Source organism: Strix uralensis, chromosome 1 (assembly GCF_047716275.1).
Source record: "Strix uralensis isolate ZFMK-TIS-50842 chromosome 1, bStrUra1, whole genome shotgun sequence".
Classification (NCBI taxonomy): domain Eukaryota; kingdom Metazoa; phylum Chordata; class Aves; order Strigiformes; family Strigidae; genus Strix; species Strix uralensis.
Window position 1 is genome coordinate 133,534,389 of NC_133972.1, and position 15,152 is coordinate 133,549,540.

General features: G+C 38.8%; 1 protein-coding gene across 1 annotated transcript in view; it reads right to left on the reverse strand.

Moving 5' to 3' along the window:
• The window catches only part of TOX (thymocyte selection associated high mobility group box), a 225,504-nt gene that overhangs the window by 102,528 nt on the left and 107,824 nt on the right, over positions 1–15,152 (reverse strand). Inside the window, exon 2 of the mRNA XM_074881780.1 lies at positions 5,193–5,258. Coding sequence (XP_074737881.1) covers positions 5,193–5,258 — 66 coding nt within the window. The remainder of the gene's footprint in view (positions 1–5,192; positions 5,259–15,152) is intronic.

Sequence of the window (15,152 nt, forward strand, 5' to 3'; positions counted from 1 at the left end):
TTCTTTCCAGACTCTGTGCCTGATGCTAAGACACATTAAAAGATTATGTTCTACACAAAAGGTAAAGGTAGGATAAAATTACCTCTACCTTTAACCATTTATCCAGGATCTGAAAGACCTGCCTGTTGTTTTTCCCTGAGGCCATTTGAACCTACATCCCCCCCCCCTCCCTTTTTTTTTTTTTTGGAAAGTGGCATCTATAGCCTCCTTCAGAGAAATGGAGGAGCAAGAACTGGACTTCATTCTGCTGATACTCTATTTTTGAAATTAAAAGATAGTGTACCAGGAGGAGGGAGGTGGAATACGGTCCAACCCAGCCCTGAACTGCAAACAGCCAGCAGACTGATCAGGTGGCATTGAGCAGCCTCTCAACTAATGAACAAAAACTTTCCAGCTTTTGGGCAGTATTTCCCTGGAGTTCAGGGTAGTATGTACCCATGGGACTACATTGGACCACTTAATTATTCTCCATCTAAAAATGCTGCTTTTTCTGAATCCTTTCCAAGGGAGTCCACTCCTGACTTGCTCTGCTGACTATGGCTCTAGAAGAGCAACAGGAGAGAAGAGCCGTTATCTACTGGCAGGAATGAGATACAGTATTCTCAAATTCCAGTCTACCTACAGGGAAGGACCAATACAGAGCAAGAGAGAGCAGTTATTAGGTAGTATTAATCCATCCCTACTTCATAGGAGTAATAGCTATCCCATTAATACTCTAAGAAATTAGGATATAAACATGTAAAAAGGACCATGTGCATATAGAAACAAAAGGCAGGGGAACTTTTTAGTTTCCTGTTAACATGAAAAATCTCTCTGTTGGATGTCATTCTTTGGATGTTGGATGTTCACTCTTTTACCCTGGAGCTGTACAGGACAAAACAGTTTTGATACCCATGGTGCCCACTGTATCGAAGACCATGCATATGTATTTTAACACGGATCTCCCTGGCATAGCTCTGGGAGGGAGGACAATACCACCTCTGTGCAAACAGCACTCCTTCCTCTGCCTTGGGTATCTCTTTTCTTCCCACTGGGGCAATTGAGGTACTGCCCTAAACCATCAGCTCCAGGCCAGTTCTTCTCCCCTCCCTTTGGATCGTGCAAGGGATTTGGCAGCTGGTGTTGCTACCCTTAACATTTATCAGGCCTCTGGAAGGCTACAAAAGTGCCAAGGCTTTATGGAACAGAGTCCTGAACTACATTCTGCATTGTGACTAGGAAGAAATGTAAAATAAACAATATAATTTTCTACTGTGCTGTGCATGGCCCACAAATTACAGGAGGAGGAATTACATGAAGAACAATTCATCTCCAAGATTCCAATTATAGGTGTGGGGAGAAAACAATAAATTTGTGAGAATTTGAAATGCAGAGCAGTCGGCATAGTTTTATTTTAAAATGATAAATATTTTCAGATCGAAGTGCAATTAGTAGTGAAAATGTCATGTAGTTTTACTATGTATGTTTGTTAATATGGCTGGCATAACTCATTTAGGAGATGCCTGCAGTGCAGAGTCCTGTACTACATATATCATAACCAAAAATACAGTACTTACATGCATATATAAAATGTACACAGAGACAACATTGCCAAACAGCCTTTTGGGACAGTTTAAAAGAATATCATTAATTTTTACTGTATACTTACACTTCTGGCTCAGTTCCAGCACTGGCTTTCTGTAAAAATCATTTCAAGTATAGAATTATGCTATTTGCTTGCAGCAACATCACAGGAACAGTAGTGAGCCATATGTTGCTACTTAGCAACTTAGTCTGTAAGTCCCAAAGCATGTACTGATTTGAAAATTGAACAGAAATGATAATTGTTGAGGGATGCTGTGAGGCAACTTGTCTTGGATTACCAAGCTATACAGATGTTTGATGCTATATAGCAAAAGGAACAAAACTACATTTTTCCTGTCCAATGGCTGAGATTTTGTTTATATTAGCCTAAAGGGGATAAATTGATTAAAACCCTTAAAATAATACAAGGTGATGTTTTTCTGGATACGAACACTTTGCAGTAAACAGAAAGAACTTAAGTGCATGTCAGCATGCATCAGGACCCCCAAAATCCTGCCTCTATAGTCACATAATCTTGAAGACAGCCTAGCGGAAACCCCTGAGTCTTTGGTGTTGCATATCATGACGTGGCCTGCCAACCTACCTCCCAAATAAGCTGTGTCAGACTCTGAAATTAGAAAATTACGCTCATGTCTGACTCAGTCAGGATGATCAGAGCTTGAATAAAAGTTTCTGATAGGACTGTACATATCCTAACATGTGGGATTCATATTTTAGTTAACAGATGTGCAGCCATCAAGGAAAGTTGAAATGAATTCACTCCTCATTCTGACAGGATTCAAACCCTCATTTCTGATCCTGCAAGGGAACAGCCAAGTTATTGAGGGTGGAAAGGAGCCTGCACTCCTCTTGCTGAGGTCATGCAACTGCAAGGCTCGTGAGAACAGATGCAAAATGGACACAGGACAAAACTCTATCAATGAAGTGACTAGGCTTTCATCTGGATGAGAACATTTTCTCATCTCTTTTTATGGGATTATTTGTTTTACATCCAGTAACAGTGAGAGGAAAATGAACAAGCAGTCCTGAAAACAGGGATCAGAAAATACACTCCTATCCTTTCCTCTTCCTCTCCTTCCCCAGTAAGCTACACAATCTTGCATGCTTTGTTTTCAGAGCAGTGAATATCATATTTTTTCCAGTTTTGACAAGCAGATTGGATGTTGAAATGGTAGTCAGTTCACCGGTTTTGGGTGACCACCAAATGTTTCTGCCTGAGATAGGAACGGCACCCCATTACAGTCGGTGAAGACCTCACCAATAGTGTCAGTGGAGAGCTGCTTAGTTCCTTTGAGGTGTGACTAGCAGCTAAGTCAGGAACAGGTTTGGGAAGGCTTCTCTCACAGTCCCAGGTTCTTGCCAAAACAAGAGAGAGGTAGGTTTCCAATAGACCCTGGCTTCCTGCTCCTAATGTGTTTTTTTGTCTCCTTTTTAAAAAAAAAAAAAATGTTATTATTACAGGCTTTCACATATATTCACTTAAAAAACAACGGCAACAGTGTAAGCACCAGGAGAGAATCACAGTAAGGGAAAGGAAGGTGCGACACCCCAAGGCTGACAGCTTCTCTCAAACAGGCAGAGGAGGCTGTTTGACCGGTGTGCATTTGGTAATAACTTAAAATACTGTGCTTGGCAGCTGGGCTACCTCTTGCTACGTGGATCCCCCAGCAAAGGACAGAGAGTTTCAACACCTGCCTCTGAGTTTTGAACTCCACCTGGGAGCCAGACAGCCAAGAGCTCAGCTTTGCCATAGCAAGATTTTAAGTCCATAAGCCCTTTCTTGGTTCCAGCCCTTAGTAAGCATTCAAGGCTTTCTGTCATCTTTGTCATTTGGAAATGTCACATTTGATAGATTTTTTTTCCTGAAATCTTTTGCACTTAAAATATCTAGGCCTGGATCTTTAAAGGTACTTTAAGCACCTTACTTCCACTGAAAGCAGTGAGTGTTAGATGCATAAATATCTCCGAGGATCTGGGCCTTGTTAGCACATGTAGAAACCGCATAAAAGATTAAAACTTATACTCTTAATTTTTCAATATGCCATTTAAATTATTTAAACTACATGCATACACAGTACAAAAATATCAACAGAAGAAAAATAATTCTGATGTATAATGTGGATTTGCAATTCTTTATTCAAAACTATTTAAGACAGACATAATGATTCTCTGAAAGGTAGCAGCTGCCTTATAACAGCAATCATTCACAGAGTTTGTATTTCTACTGTTTCAAACAAATTCAATTAGCCCTTGCACTTCAAAACCCTTAAGGCATAAATGAGATGATACTAGGCTGCTTTAATCTAATAGTAATACTAAAACTTGTCAGTACAGTTTTTGGATTAATGGTTAGAGAAAAATTAATAATATAATTTTTCATTTTTTAATCAAACAGTTCTATTCTAAACTACCTCTGGATCTTGGAGGGTTCTTAGCTGAATAACTTCAATCATGCACAAAACCTAAATGCAAAGTACAGTTGGTCTCTAACGGTATTTCAGAATAACTTCAACAGAAGGCTGGGAAGCAACATGGTGGAACATTTTAAAGACAGTCTTTTTGATTGAACAATGTAGCTCATCTCGCACAACCTCCTGCTTCCCTGCCCTCAAATGAACCCATGTACCTGAAGAACCCTACTTCATGAAGACATTTAGCTTTGAATGTACAGTCACTTTCCAAAGTTGTTGATTCCTAAATTACAACCTGTTCATCGACACACATTTACTATGGATGAAAACTTATCTCCCACCTAATGAGAGCTCTTCACATAATCCTACCGGTCTCATCAGAAAGAAGTTTATCAGACTAACCACTGCTGGGCCTCAGATATTTGCATGACCTAGACCACAAGTCTGATTATTCAGGGCAATTTCTGATACAATCTAACTGACCTGCACCACTATCACCATCACTCACTAATGTGGAATTAAACTGACTGAAAAATGTGAAGTAAATGAAAATTTCTCCCCTACATATAGATGTAGCTACAGATAGACAAACCAAAAATTTCAAAACTATTTTTGCTTTTTTAAGAAGTAATTAAAATCTTTCATTCTTAGAAATCTATAGTATCTCAGGGTTCAAGTGGAAAATTTTAAACCTTTTGGGCTGCAAGCTATGGAAGACCAAGTCATTGCCTTAACCCCACCACTAATTGTGTGACACTGGCAACATTTCTCAGCCATACAATTAGTGTTAAAAATGCAATTCTTCAACTACAACTGGCCTACGAGTGATAATTAAATCTATTTGTGACATGTGTAGCTTATAATGATTAACTTGTCTGCAGTCAGATAAACAAATAACCTGCACCTGTAAAGACTTTATTTCCTGAAGGTAAAACAACTGTTTAGGAAAGATCATGCTGGCAAAACAGCTGCTTGCATTCTGGAGAGGAAACAAGGTAGTATCTTTCAACAAACGCCAACTCTGGTGTTTTATCAGCTCTATCTCATTAACTGGAAACAAGGCTTAAATGCTTTGTTTATAAATTATGATTATTCCTGATTGCAGCAGTTACTGATAGTGCCACTCATTTGCAATGCAACTCTTTGAATTTGTTTAATTACAATTTGAAACAAGGCAGAGAAGATTAATTAACCCACCTGGCTGGCTGGCACATAGTCCTGGCTCGGCTCTGTCATACTCATATACATGTTCTCACCGTCAAACTGCAAAGGAAATAATAGTAAACATTCAGCAAACTTGAATATTTTTCAGCATTGACTAAAAAAACCAGTAGCCATAAAATAATATTACAGCCTGGTTTTAGAGACTTGTAATTGCGTGTGTGCATCTTGTCTTTGATGTTCCTGTTGTCATCCTTATTGACCCTGGATGTCAGTGATTTGGAGTAATTAGCGCTCTAGTAATTACAGCTAGCAAGCAAGAAATGAATGGTTTCCTTTCATCTGCAATCTGTTTTAAAACAAAATGGCTCATTTTGTGCACCATGTATACATATTGCTGTTGGTTGTAATGAAGTACTAAGTGAATTGCACAGTTACTGAGAAAAGGAAGATGAGAATAGAAACTGCACTAAAATGCATCTTAATGGATTCCAACTTTAGCTTCTGAGCAGAACAAGAGTTGAAATTTCAAAACAAATTAAACCCCCTCCTATTGAAATGTTCCCATATCAGCAAGTAGGAAATACATTTCCAGACAGCTTTCAGACATCTGAATGTATAAAACAGTATAACTCCTGACCATATGGTGTAAGAGGATAGTTTGCTTGATGTGTGAATAAAGTAAACATTCATAATCAGAACTGCAAAAATACCCTTCCATAAATGATAAATACCATTCCTGGAAATGTATACAAAACTTTTTTTGTTGTTCTTTTTCTCCCCTCAGCTGCAGTTAAGTAACAGAAATCTGATAGAAAGGTGTTCATTAAAAACTGAAGGTCTAGATGGAGGAAAAACTGTCAGAACTGAAGCCTCATCCTGTACCAACACAAAGAAGTGTAAAACTACTGACTTCTTATGTAATCTGGAAAATGTCCCCACAGAACTCTTGTCACGCCTGCTCAAGTGGCAGTGCCAACAGGGCAACTATAGTCCCAGTATCTGCTCAGGAGGTAGGGAAAATCTTTTCAAACCTTTCAAGTAGAAATGAACAACAGCAGGAATCCCCATCCCCAGTCATCAACCAAAAATTTCCAGCTGTTACGAGGTCTGTTTGAAATAACTTTCACCTGACCCCTTCTGTGAATGCTTAGAGTGACATATTTTGGACATAAGCCATTATTTTTGATGATGCAGTGGCTTTTTTAAAAAGTCCCCACTACTGAGCTTGCTCTGCTCCTACAGAAGGTGGCAGTGAAATATCCCATGGATATTTCTTGACCTGTGCTGAGCTTCTTGGGATATTCTACCTGCAAGGTGCAGTATGTTCAACTAGACCAAGGCGGCAAAGTCAAACTGTGGCTTTGGCAGATAGCTGTAACAATTTTTGCTGAGGTGGCTGAAAAGATTTCAGCTTCGAGCTGTTCATCCTCTTTCTCTGCCAGAGGCTACAAGGCTTGTAACAGCAGCAGTAGAAATGAACAAGTGCCAGCTCCTGGAACAGCAGTTGATGGTCTGCCCTTCCTGGCCAGAGCTATTTAATAGACAGTCACAGCCTATCTGTCAGAAGTCCTAGTTTCAAGGGAGGGAAAGGATTATGCCATGGGCACAGATCTGCCATAGGGAATAGAGTATTTCCAGAGTTTCATGGAATAGAGATAGTTTGATTAGATCATAAAAATAGGGATTGATGGTTGTTGCTTTATTGTTTCTTGTTTACACTTGCCATTTCTTTCAGCTTCCTCATTCAAGAATGTTCTTATTTATTAGCATTCCAAGTAGAGTTTTGGAGAAAACTTTTTAGCATCTGGATTGTTTGCACACTAGAAAAAATGCATTTTTTCTTCTACTCATATGGACTGGCAAAATTCTGAAGAAAGATTTCACAGCCTGCAGTTGGAAACCAAGCACTCCAGCGAAAGGCCTACAGGAGCTCAACTTAATCAGCTTGTCAGACGTAACGCTGAAAGGTGCCTTGATCACTACGACTGGTACTTACGCCCTGGAAAGATGTCTGATAGCAAGATGTCAACCTTCCTGACAGTGGTATAATGAGATCTAGTGTTGAGAAATGGGAGTTATAGAAATTCAGTCCTGAAATAAGATACAAGGTCCTACTTTAGAAGGTAATTAAGCATTATGTCAACAGGAAACTCATCGTTTCTTAGACATTTTAAAATGAAGTTAGATATCTTTTTCAGAAAGATGCATTCCATATCATTTTTATAAGAAATCCTATGGACAGGATAGTTACACTGGCTGGTTATGGTAGTCCTATCTGCCATGGAAACCATGATGCCTTAAGTCTCCTATTTTGAATTTACCTCATTATCTTCATATATTTTCTGCACTACATTGCAACCATTGCTATAATTCAAATACTGTGTTGCATGTGTTTAGTTGTAATGAACATGAAGAAATTTCTTTCCTTTTCTGCATACTGGCTAGATACAGTCAAGGGTTATTTCAATTTATTTTGCCTTTCATAATGCCTGAGCCGTGATTTAAGAATCTTTATGAAGTATACTAGTCTTTCAGATAATTCCCTCTTTTGGATGTTTGGTAATCAGTCCTTGCTCCCAAGCTTACAATCACCAAATCTGCATTCACAGAAAAATTTCCCTAAGGTAATTTTCCATGAATCCTGGAAATTCTATTCATTCTGTGTGTTGTTCTTGGATCATCTGCCTACCTGATCAGTGCCTTGCTACTAGTGGTGCCTCTGGCATTGATAGGATTTTGGATCTCAGCCTTTTCTGTTCGTTGCTTGTGGCCCTCTAGCTCTGAAAAGTTTTTGTTCAACCATAGTCTGTGGGCTTAATGTGAGCATGCATCAATGAAACCAAAAAGCAAAAGTATACCTAAAGTTAAACTTCCTGGCCTTTTGGCTTGGCTTTAAATGAGAAATGACCTTCTGCCACATTTTAGATTAATTTGTTAAGGTAAATTCTCAGAAAAATATATTGATGCATAATGTCTATAAAATCTGAGTGACCTGTTAACATCTAGAAATACCCATGTTTGATTTATTACTTAATTTCTTCAATATTCAAACATGGAGTTTAGTCACTGCAATATTTAGCATCTGCTTGTTAGAAGTATGCATAACATGTTGTGCAATATGTTGAATAGTTCGATAAGATTTGATTCAATGTATATTTTTTGCAGTGTTTATATTTGCAGGATGTGGACTGTAATGTATTAGCTGACACTAACACTGTTGCCATGTTAGTATTTGTACTTCATTTACAGCTATATATATTATTATCTGTTCTCAGTCTAGTGCAGCATGTTGCACGGCTTCTTGGCAGTTCCTAAGACTTCAGATGTGAGCCTGAAAAATACTCGTAAACTCAAATGATGAAGCATATACACATGCACCTCCTACAGCAGGTATTGTCAGGAGATGCCTCCAAGTTCTCAGGGTTTACTAAAATGTTTATAAAAGAGTGAAATTATGATTTTTGTATACCAAAATAAAACAAAATGTCTACTTCAATGCTGAATTGCTTATTCATCACCCCCTTTCCCAACTGCCAAAGAAGTGTGGAGTACAGATAACCTATACATCCCATCCCAGCCAAAAAAAGGGTACTCAAGCCTTCAATAACAAGTTCAGAGATACAGATGCAGCACATTGTATCTGTGCCCACCTTGCCCAAACGTGACTATCCCACATTGAAATAATAGACTGAGAAAAAAATGTCAACAATTTGACCAACTGGAACGTCCTACTCTTGTTTTATCCCATGTGTTTCAGAAGCTTCCAAAACAAGCCCCTAAACCCCAGAAATGAATATTGAATCATTTCACCTTTTTATGCAGTGCTTTGTAACATGCAGGCTCTACAGCATGGCAGCTCTCAACAACCCTCCTCCAGGGCAGCTTAACTCATTAACCACCTTGAATTCAGCCTTACAAGTGAGGTGATTTATGCAACAGCAGTTCAAGCAACACATCCGGATCAGACAGTGAGTCAAAAGATCAGCAGATAGGACACAAATATGCCTCCAACCACCAGATTTTTCTTCCAGGTTATACTCCATGCCTCCAAAATTGTCTTATTTTACTCATCATCCCCAGATCTACCAGAACCTTGTATTCCCTAAACTTCCCTGCCACTCACTGTGCTTGATTTCAAGCAAACAAATTAACTGCACAAGCATCACTTAACCTGGGATGATTCATCTAAACAGAACAGACGAAACACAAAGGCAGGCAGTTAAATGAACTGTCTTTTATGAACCTATGTATGATGTATATATATCATATGACATTTCATCTAAAGCTTTCCCAATGTGTCTCCAAGATCCTTCAGTATCATTAAGGGCAGATTTAAAAATCTTTCATTTTAATCTATTAAAAGTGAATGCTAATACAATATTCTGATGTGTGATAATAACTACTCTTGACAACGTTTCTTTTCATATTAAAGTGTAACTGCATGAGAAGTTTGGGTGAGAGCAAACTAAGAATATGACTGCATTGTAATATGAAAAGATATATAACTGGGGGTTGTTTTTAATATATATTCAGAATTGCATCATATTCTTTATTTAAATGATTATTATAAATAAAACATACAGGCAACACTATGGCATGGCCAGTTAGTCTCCCTTAGAATAACCCTTCGTAAGACACATTATAATGTTCAGCAACCAACATGCACAAAATACCCAAGTGCTGTTATTAAATTCAATTTACTCATATAAGTTAGGAACATAATTACATAAACACTCTCTGACTGTTACTGATGCAAGAGCTATGTCAGAGTTCAGCAAATGTCCAGAGTAGTAAGGCTGTTTTATCAGGCATGGATTTACCACAGGATCCAAAGCTGGCTTTTGTCTCCCATTAGCATGGCATCACATCAGAGTCACACAATGTAGTCATGGCCAGGAAGTCTGTTTTCATCTTTCAGGTTCCAGCCAACTCAGTCAGGTTGCAGCCAGCTCTGCCAGCATTTATAATAATGATTATGAAGCAGCAAAGCTTGCAAGAATGGTATTTTTGTATTCATTCTTTATGTGGCTCTTTAAAAGAAAAACACCCTATGTGGACTATGTCACAAAGACATTATAATCAGGTGGCACAAAACAAAACAGAGAACAAAATTTCTCATGGTGACACCAACTTAAACAATCTTCATTACAGCCTACATACACAGAAGAATTTGACAGACAAAAAGGAAGGTGCAAGAGGGCAGAAAAAAACAGAAAGGGTTGAAAGCCAAAGAGGATAACTGGAAAAAAAAGGTATTTATATACTGCTAACTGTATGTGAGTATACAGTGGTTATAAATGCAGAATCATACTTGCATTAATTTCATGTAGCTAGTTCAGGTGCCAACGGGCACAGTGATGCACATGTTTAACAGAGGCTTCCAGCCTAACTATATGTCCTCCCCTCCCCACCTTCTTCTATGCCAAGTCATTCTGTCTTCATTGCCGGGGTCACCTGTGTTACCTGGATTACAAGGAGTATGAATATTCACCCCTCTCTTTGTCTACTTGCTACCTTACACTTCCTACTGTTGTTGAGACAAGTGAGGGTTTATTTTGCTCCTTTTTCATCCACAGTTTTCAACATTTGTGGGAACTGCCTATTTGCTTTCTCTTTATATGCATGTACATATCTATATGTGCCCTAAGTTTTGCAGGCATAGTTATATTAGCTAAAAGAAAACCAAGCACATGGATTTGAACTTCTTCTAGTTCATACTGAAGTGCAGCACAGTACTACATCTAATGCAACTGCAGTATAGGCAGGGAACCATGATGAATACTAGCCCATATGACTTTGGATGCCAAAACAAGCTTGGGGCTGGGGTGTGGAGGGGGAGCAACTTCGGACACTGTTTTGTGCACAAATGTATCTCAACAGCAATATCCGGAAATGTAGAGATTAAAGGAGAAGAAGCAAGGGGAAAGATGATCAAATTGGTGAAAGTTGCTGCATTTAAGAAGTTCAGCTTCTGGGTAAAGCCACTTGGACTCGACATCCCAATTTCTTCAAAGGATGTTACAGATCTTCAAAGCCTCTGTTATTAATCACATAATCTAAATACTAATGTCTCCCATTTTAGATTGGAACTGGAAGCTAGATTTAAATTTAAACTTTAGCTGTACCTTTTAACCATAGTTTACCTTGCTCTGATGGCACCGCAACACAATTCATTGTGTTTCATTTTAAGAAAATGTTGCAATAACATTGTGTAAAAAGATTATTTATTTCTAGTGATTTAGTGATTTTAGTGCTTACAGCTTATAGATATCATTTATAATCCTGAAAAAGCTTTAAAACTAGGTAATTTTTTTTTTTATTTTAAACCAAATATCAAGAGTGGACATTGTCTCAGGTTGCTCAATGACAAACAGAGTAGTATTTTATTTTACTCAGAGCTGCTGAAATGAGACTAAAATAATGATGGGATACAACATAAATCATCAAATGGCTATGCTAAAGAAACAGTTGATCTTGTTACAGCAACCATTAAAGATAAAACCAGAAATGCTCTGTAAACATTATTACATGATGGAAAATCCCTTTCTTGACACAGTTTGGCAGAGCAGTATGTCTGTATTAAATTGAAACTCCATTTTGTCTCCTGAACTCCATTTTGTATGCTGTACTGAACACATGTTTAAATTTGACCAAGACAGGTTACAGTAATGCATTCCAGACAGGCATCCTTCCTGGGAAAGGGGCTTGACACATTGCTGAAGGACTATCACAGGAGAATTGTCAAAAAACAATCTAGGACTATTGACTTTGATTGTCTCTGTTCTGCTGTCTTCACTCCTTCCTTCCAGGATTGTTTTTCAGAAGAAGAAAGCACTGGGAGACTATGAGATTGGGTGAAAATGCCTGAATGGAGCATCATGGCAAAAAGAAGTCAAATTTCTTTGCAGAGTTGGATGTCCCTGTATGGCCAAATGAAGGTGATTACTGCAGACTGGCAGGACATGGAGAAGTTCCGTCCCATATGGAACACTAAGAGCCCTCCAGGTCACAAGAAGTTTGATGTGTCAAGCATTAGAGAGGAGATGGTGTGTCTCCAAATCATTATTAATTTTAATTCTGTAACTCATTTTCAGGAGTAAAGTATTAGGAAAATCCTTTATGTCTCCTGTGCTTTCATCTTCTTACATGTTGTCCAAAGAATCTAAACCAGGACTATGGGGTATGATGTGTTTAATTAATCCAAGTACAGTGATGTGTGGGCTAGGCATATTGGAGTTAGGAAGAAATCTGCCCTGGTCTTGACGTCTCCCTGGAGAGTGGGAGTGAGCCACAAGGTGGGTGAGCACTGGCAGCGAGCCCCAGAGCGGGAAGTGAGGGTGCTGCTTCGCAAGGAAATGCTGTCAGACATTTCCTATACTTAGAAAGAGCCAGAAACAGTGATGAAACTCTCTCTGCCCACAGCACCCAATGGACATCCAGTGCTTGGATCAAACCGCAACAGGGCTTGCAGACTAACTGCAACTAACTGCACTGTGTCTCTTCTACAGCCTGGCTTTCAAAGAGGACATGTTTTGAAAATACCCTGCTTGATTCTCCTAGAATGAGACCATTTTTGTCTCGTTTTCCATTTATAACACATACTATTTACCTCAAAAAGTATAGGCGGTGCTGTCAAAGTTTTCTCTCAGATTTTTATGCCTGTGCTATAAATAACCAACCCAGACCTTCTACTGTTGCATTCCCCAAGCTAACTCACTATTTACCACTCTCATTGCAAGAAAGGGGAAGAACTAGAGGGTTTGCTGAGTACATTCTCAAAGGTGGCAAGCTGGCTGAGTATCTAAATATACACTGGTAGTTAAAACCTGAATGATGGCACTACAGCATTTGTGTTTTTCCTGCACTTAATAGAGGTTAATGTGGAACCGGAGAGGAGGTGAAGGGGAGTGTTTAGCTTCCCGCTTGGAGCCTGCATGTGTCAATGCCTGACAGAGTCTTGAAGTTGTTAGCCTGCATGCAGAGTGCCAGCTGAATGAGGTTACAGTGCTGAGCACAGCGGGCTAATAGAAGTAGGATCAGACTGATAGGAGGAGTGGCAGAGTCCAGGCACAGCAGAGTGTATCAAAGACAGCCCAGGGGAGAGCGGGTACTGTATTAGTCCTTTGTGTACATTTAAATGGAAGACAGTGAGCATGCAGAGATGAACTCTGAACTCTCTCAGCTAGGCTCCTGCTCCTTTTAACCTTGGGTGTTAATAAAATAAAATAAAATAAAATAAAATAAAATAAAATAAAATAAAATAAAATAAAATAAAATAAAATAAAATAAAATAAAATAAAATAAACCCAAACCCACGCACTGTAGTCTGGACTCCTATGCTAAACTATCTCTTGCATATTGGACACTCATTAAATAAAACATACCCAGATCAAAGTGGCAAGTGCTTTTGTTATTTTACTCAATCCACACTAAATTATAGATGTAGCCAGCCACTGGGAAAATTGGGTGATAAGGTAGAAACGTTTGAATAACTAAGATTAGAGCTTTATTCTTCTGCCCACAGTTGCTGAGGAAATTTGTTTAACCTGGTAGGCTTGTAATATTTTCCAACCCCAACACACCTGGCCAGTTTCATGACAAGGTCTGATGTCATTGCAATTTGAACAGGAACTGGTTCAGGTATAATGGTAAGGTAATAGGGTCCTTCTTACTTTGAGTTTCAGAGTCATTTTTGTCAATATTCATCTCTGCCTCATCATTTCAAATGGTAGATTATGTAATAAAACACAGGAAAGCTTAATAAAAAGGATCTACAGAGAGCAGACATGACTAAAAAGCATTTTTTTGTATATTCACATGCAGAGCCCCCAGTGTGGCAGTATGGCAGAAGAGAGGCTTCATGGACCTTAGTGAATGAGTTTTGCATGACTACGACAAAACCGTTGCCTTGCATGACTACAGCCGGAGCTGTGTGCAGGGACCCATGGAGAGAATTTGACCCACTATGTTATTTATAGAGTGGATGGGGTATATATAGTTCCTGTGGGAAAGTATGTCTGCTTCTACACAGCAGAATCTTAGAAATAAAATGGGCCAGAACAACATTAACAACAAAAGCATGAGCAAAATTCCACTACTATTCTGAAAATCCTATGATATGACAGAGGGTCTTGAGATGTAAACTAAAGGTAACAGTTGCCAGGTAACTAGAAAGTTTTGCCTGAATACTGCTATGCCTTGTTTTTAGAAGAGTAAGGGAAAAAAAAACCCATGACATACTTCGAAATCCATGGCATACTTAGAGATCCAATTTTGAAAAGTTATTGAAATGCTTGATCATCTAAGAACTTAAGCACTCTAGACCAATGCAGCAGGTCATCTGAGCACGTGCATAACATGCATTAAAATTATTGCCTTGAAGGGGATGACAGTGGGAGAGTGTTTAAAATCAAGCACCCATTCAAATATGTGATAAGATAGGACCCAAGAGCTCAGAAATTTGCAGGAACAGGCATAAAAGTATATGCCAAACTCAAATGGGACAAATCATCTTAGATTTCTGGTAAACTAAATTATTTAGCACAGTCTGATGGGATCTCACTAGGTACAACTAATTCAGACCTGGAGAGAGTGATAACAAAAATGACTAATTGCAAGGATTTAGCAAAACACGGACATCTGTTAAATGACAAGGGTGTTGTAGGGCTGATGATACACAATCATAGCTTACCAAAACAGCTACCATGGCAGCCATGTGGACAATCCTACTTCCATCCACAGTTACTCTGGTATATGAGGGGCTCCGTTAATTTCAACAGGATTATTTTAATGAAGAATGTCACACACATTTATTTCCCTGCCTGCATCAAACAAGAAGCTGCAGCCCCATGCATATTCAAAAGAGGAATTTGAAGCAACATGAGTTTTTACATTTACAATTGCAACAAAGATTCAAAAGCTTGACAAGGCTTGTAGCTTGACTTGTTCCTTTGCTAGGATCGTCTACAGATCAAGCTGAGATACACTGACAGA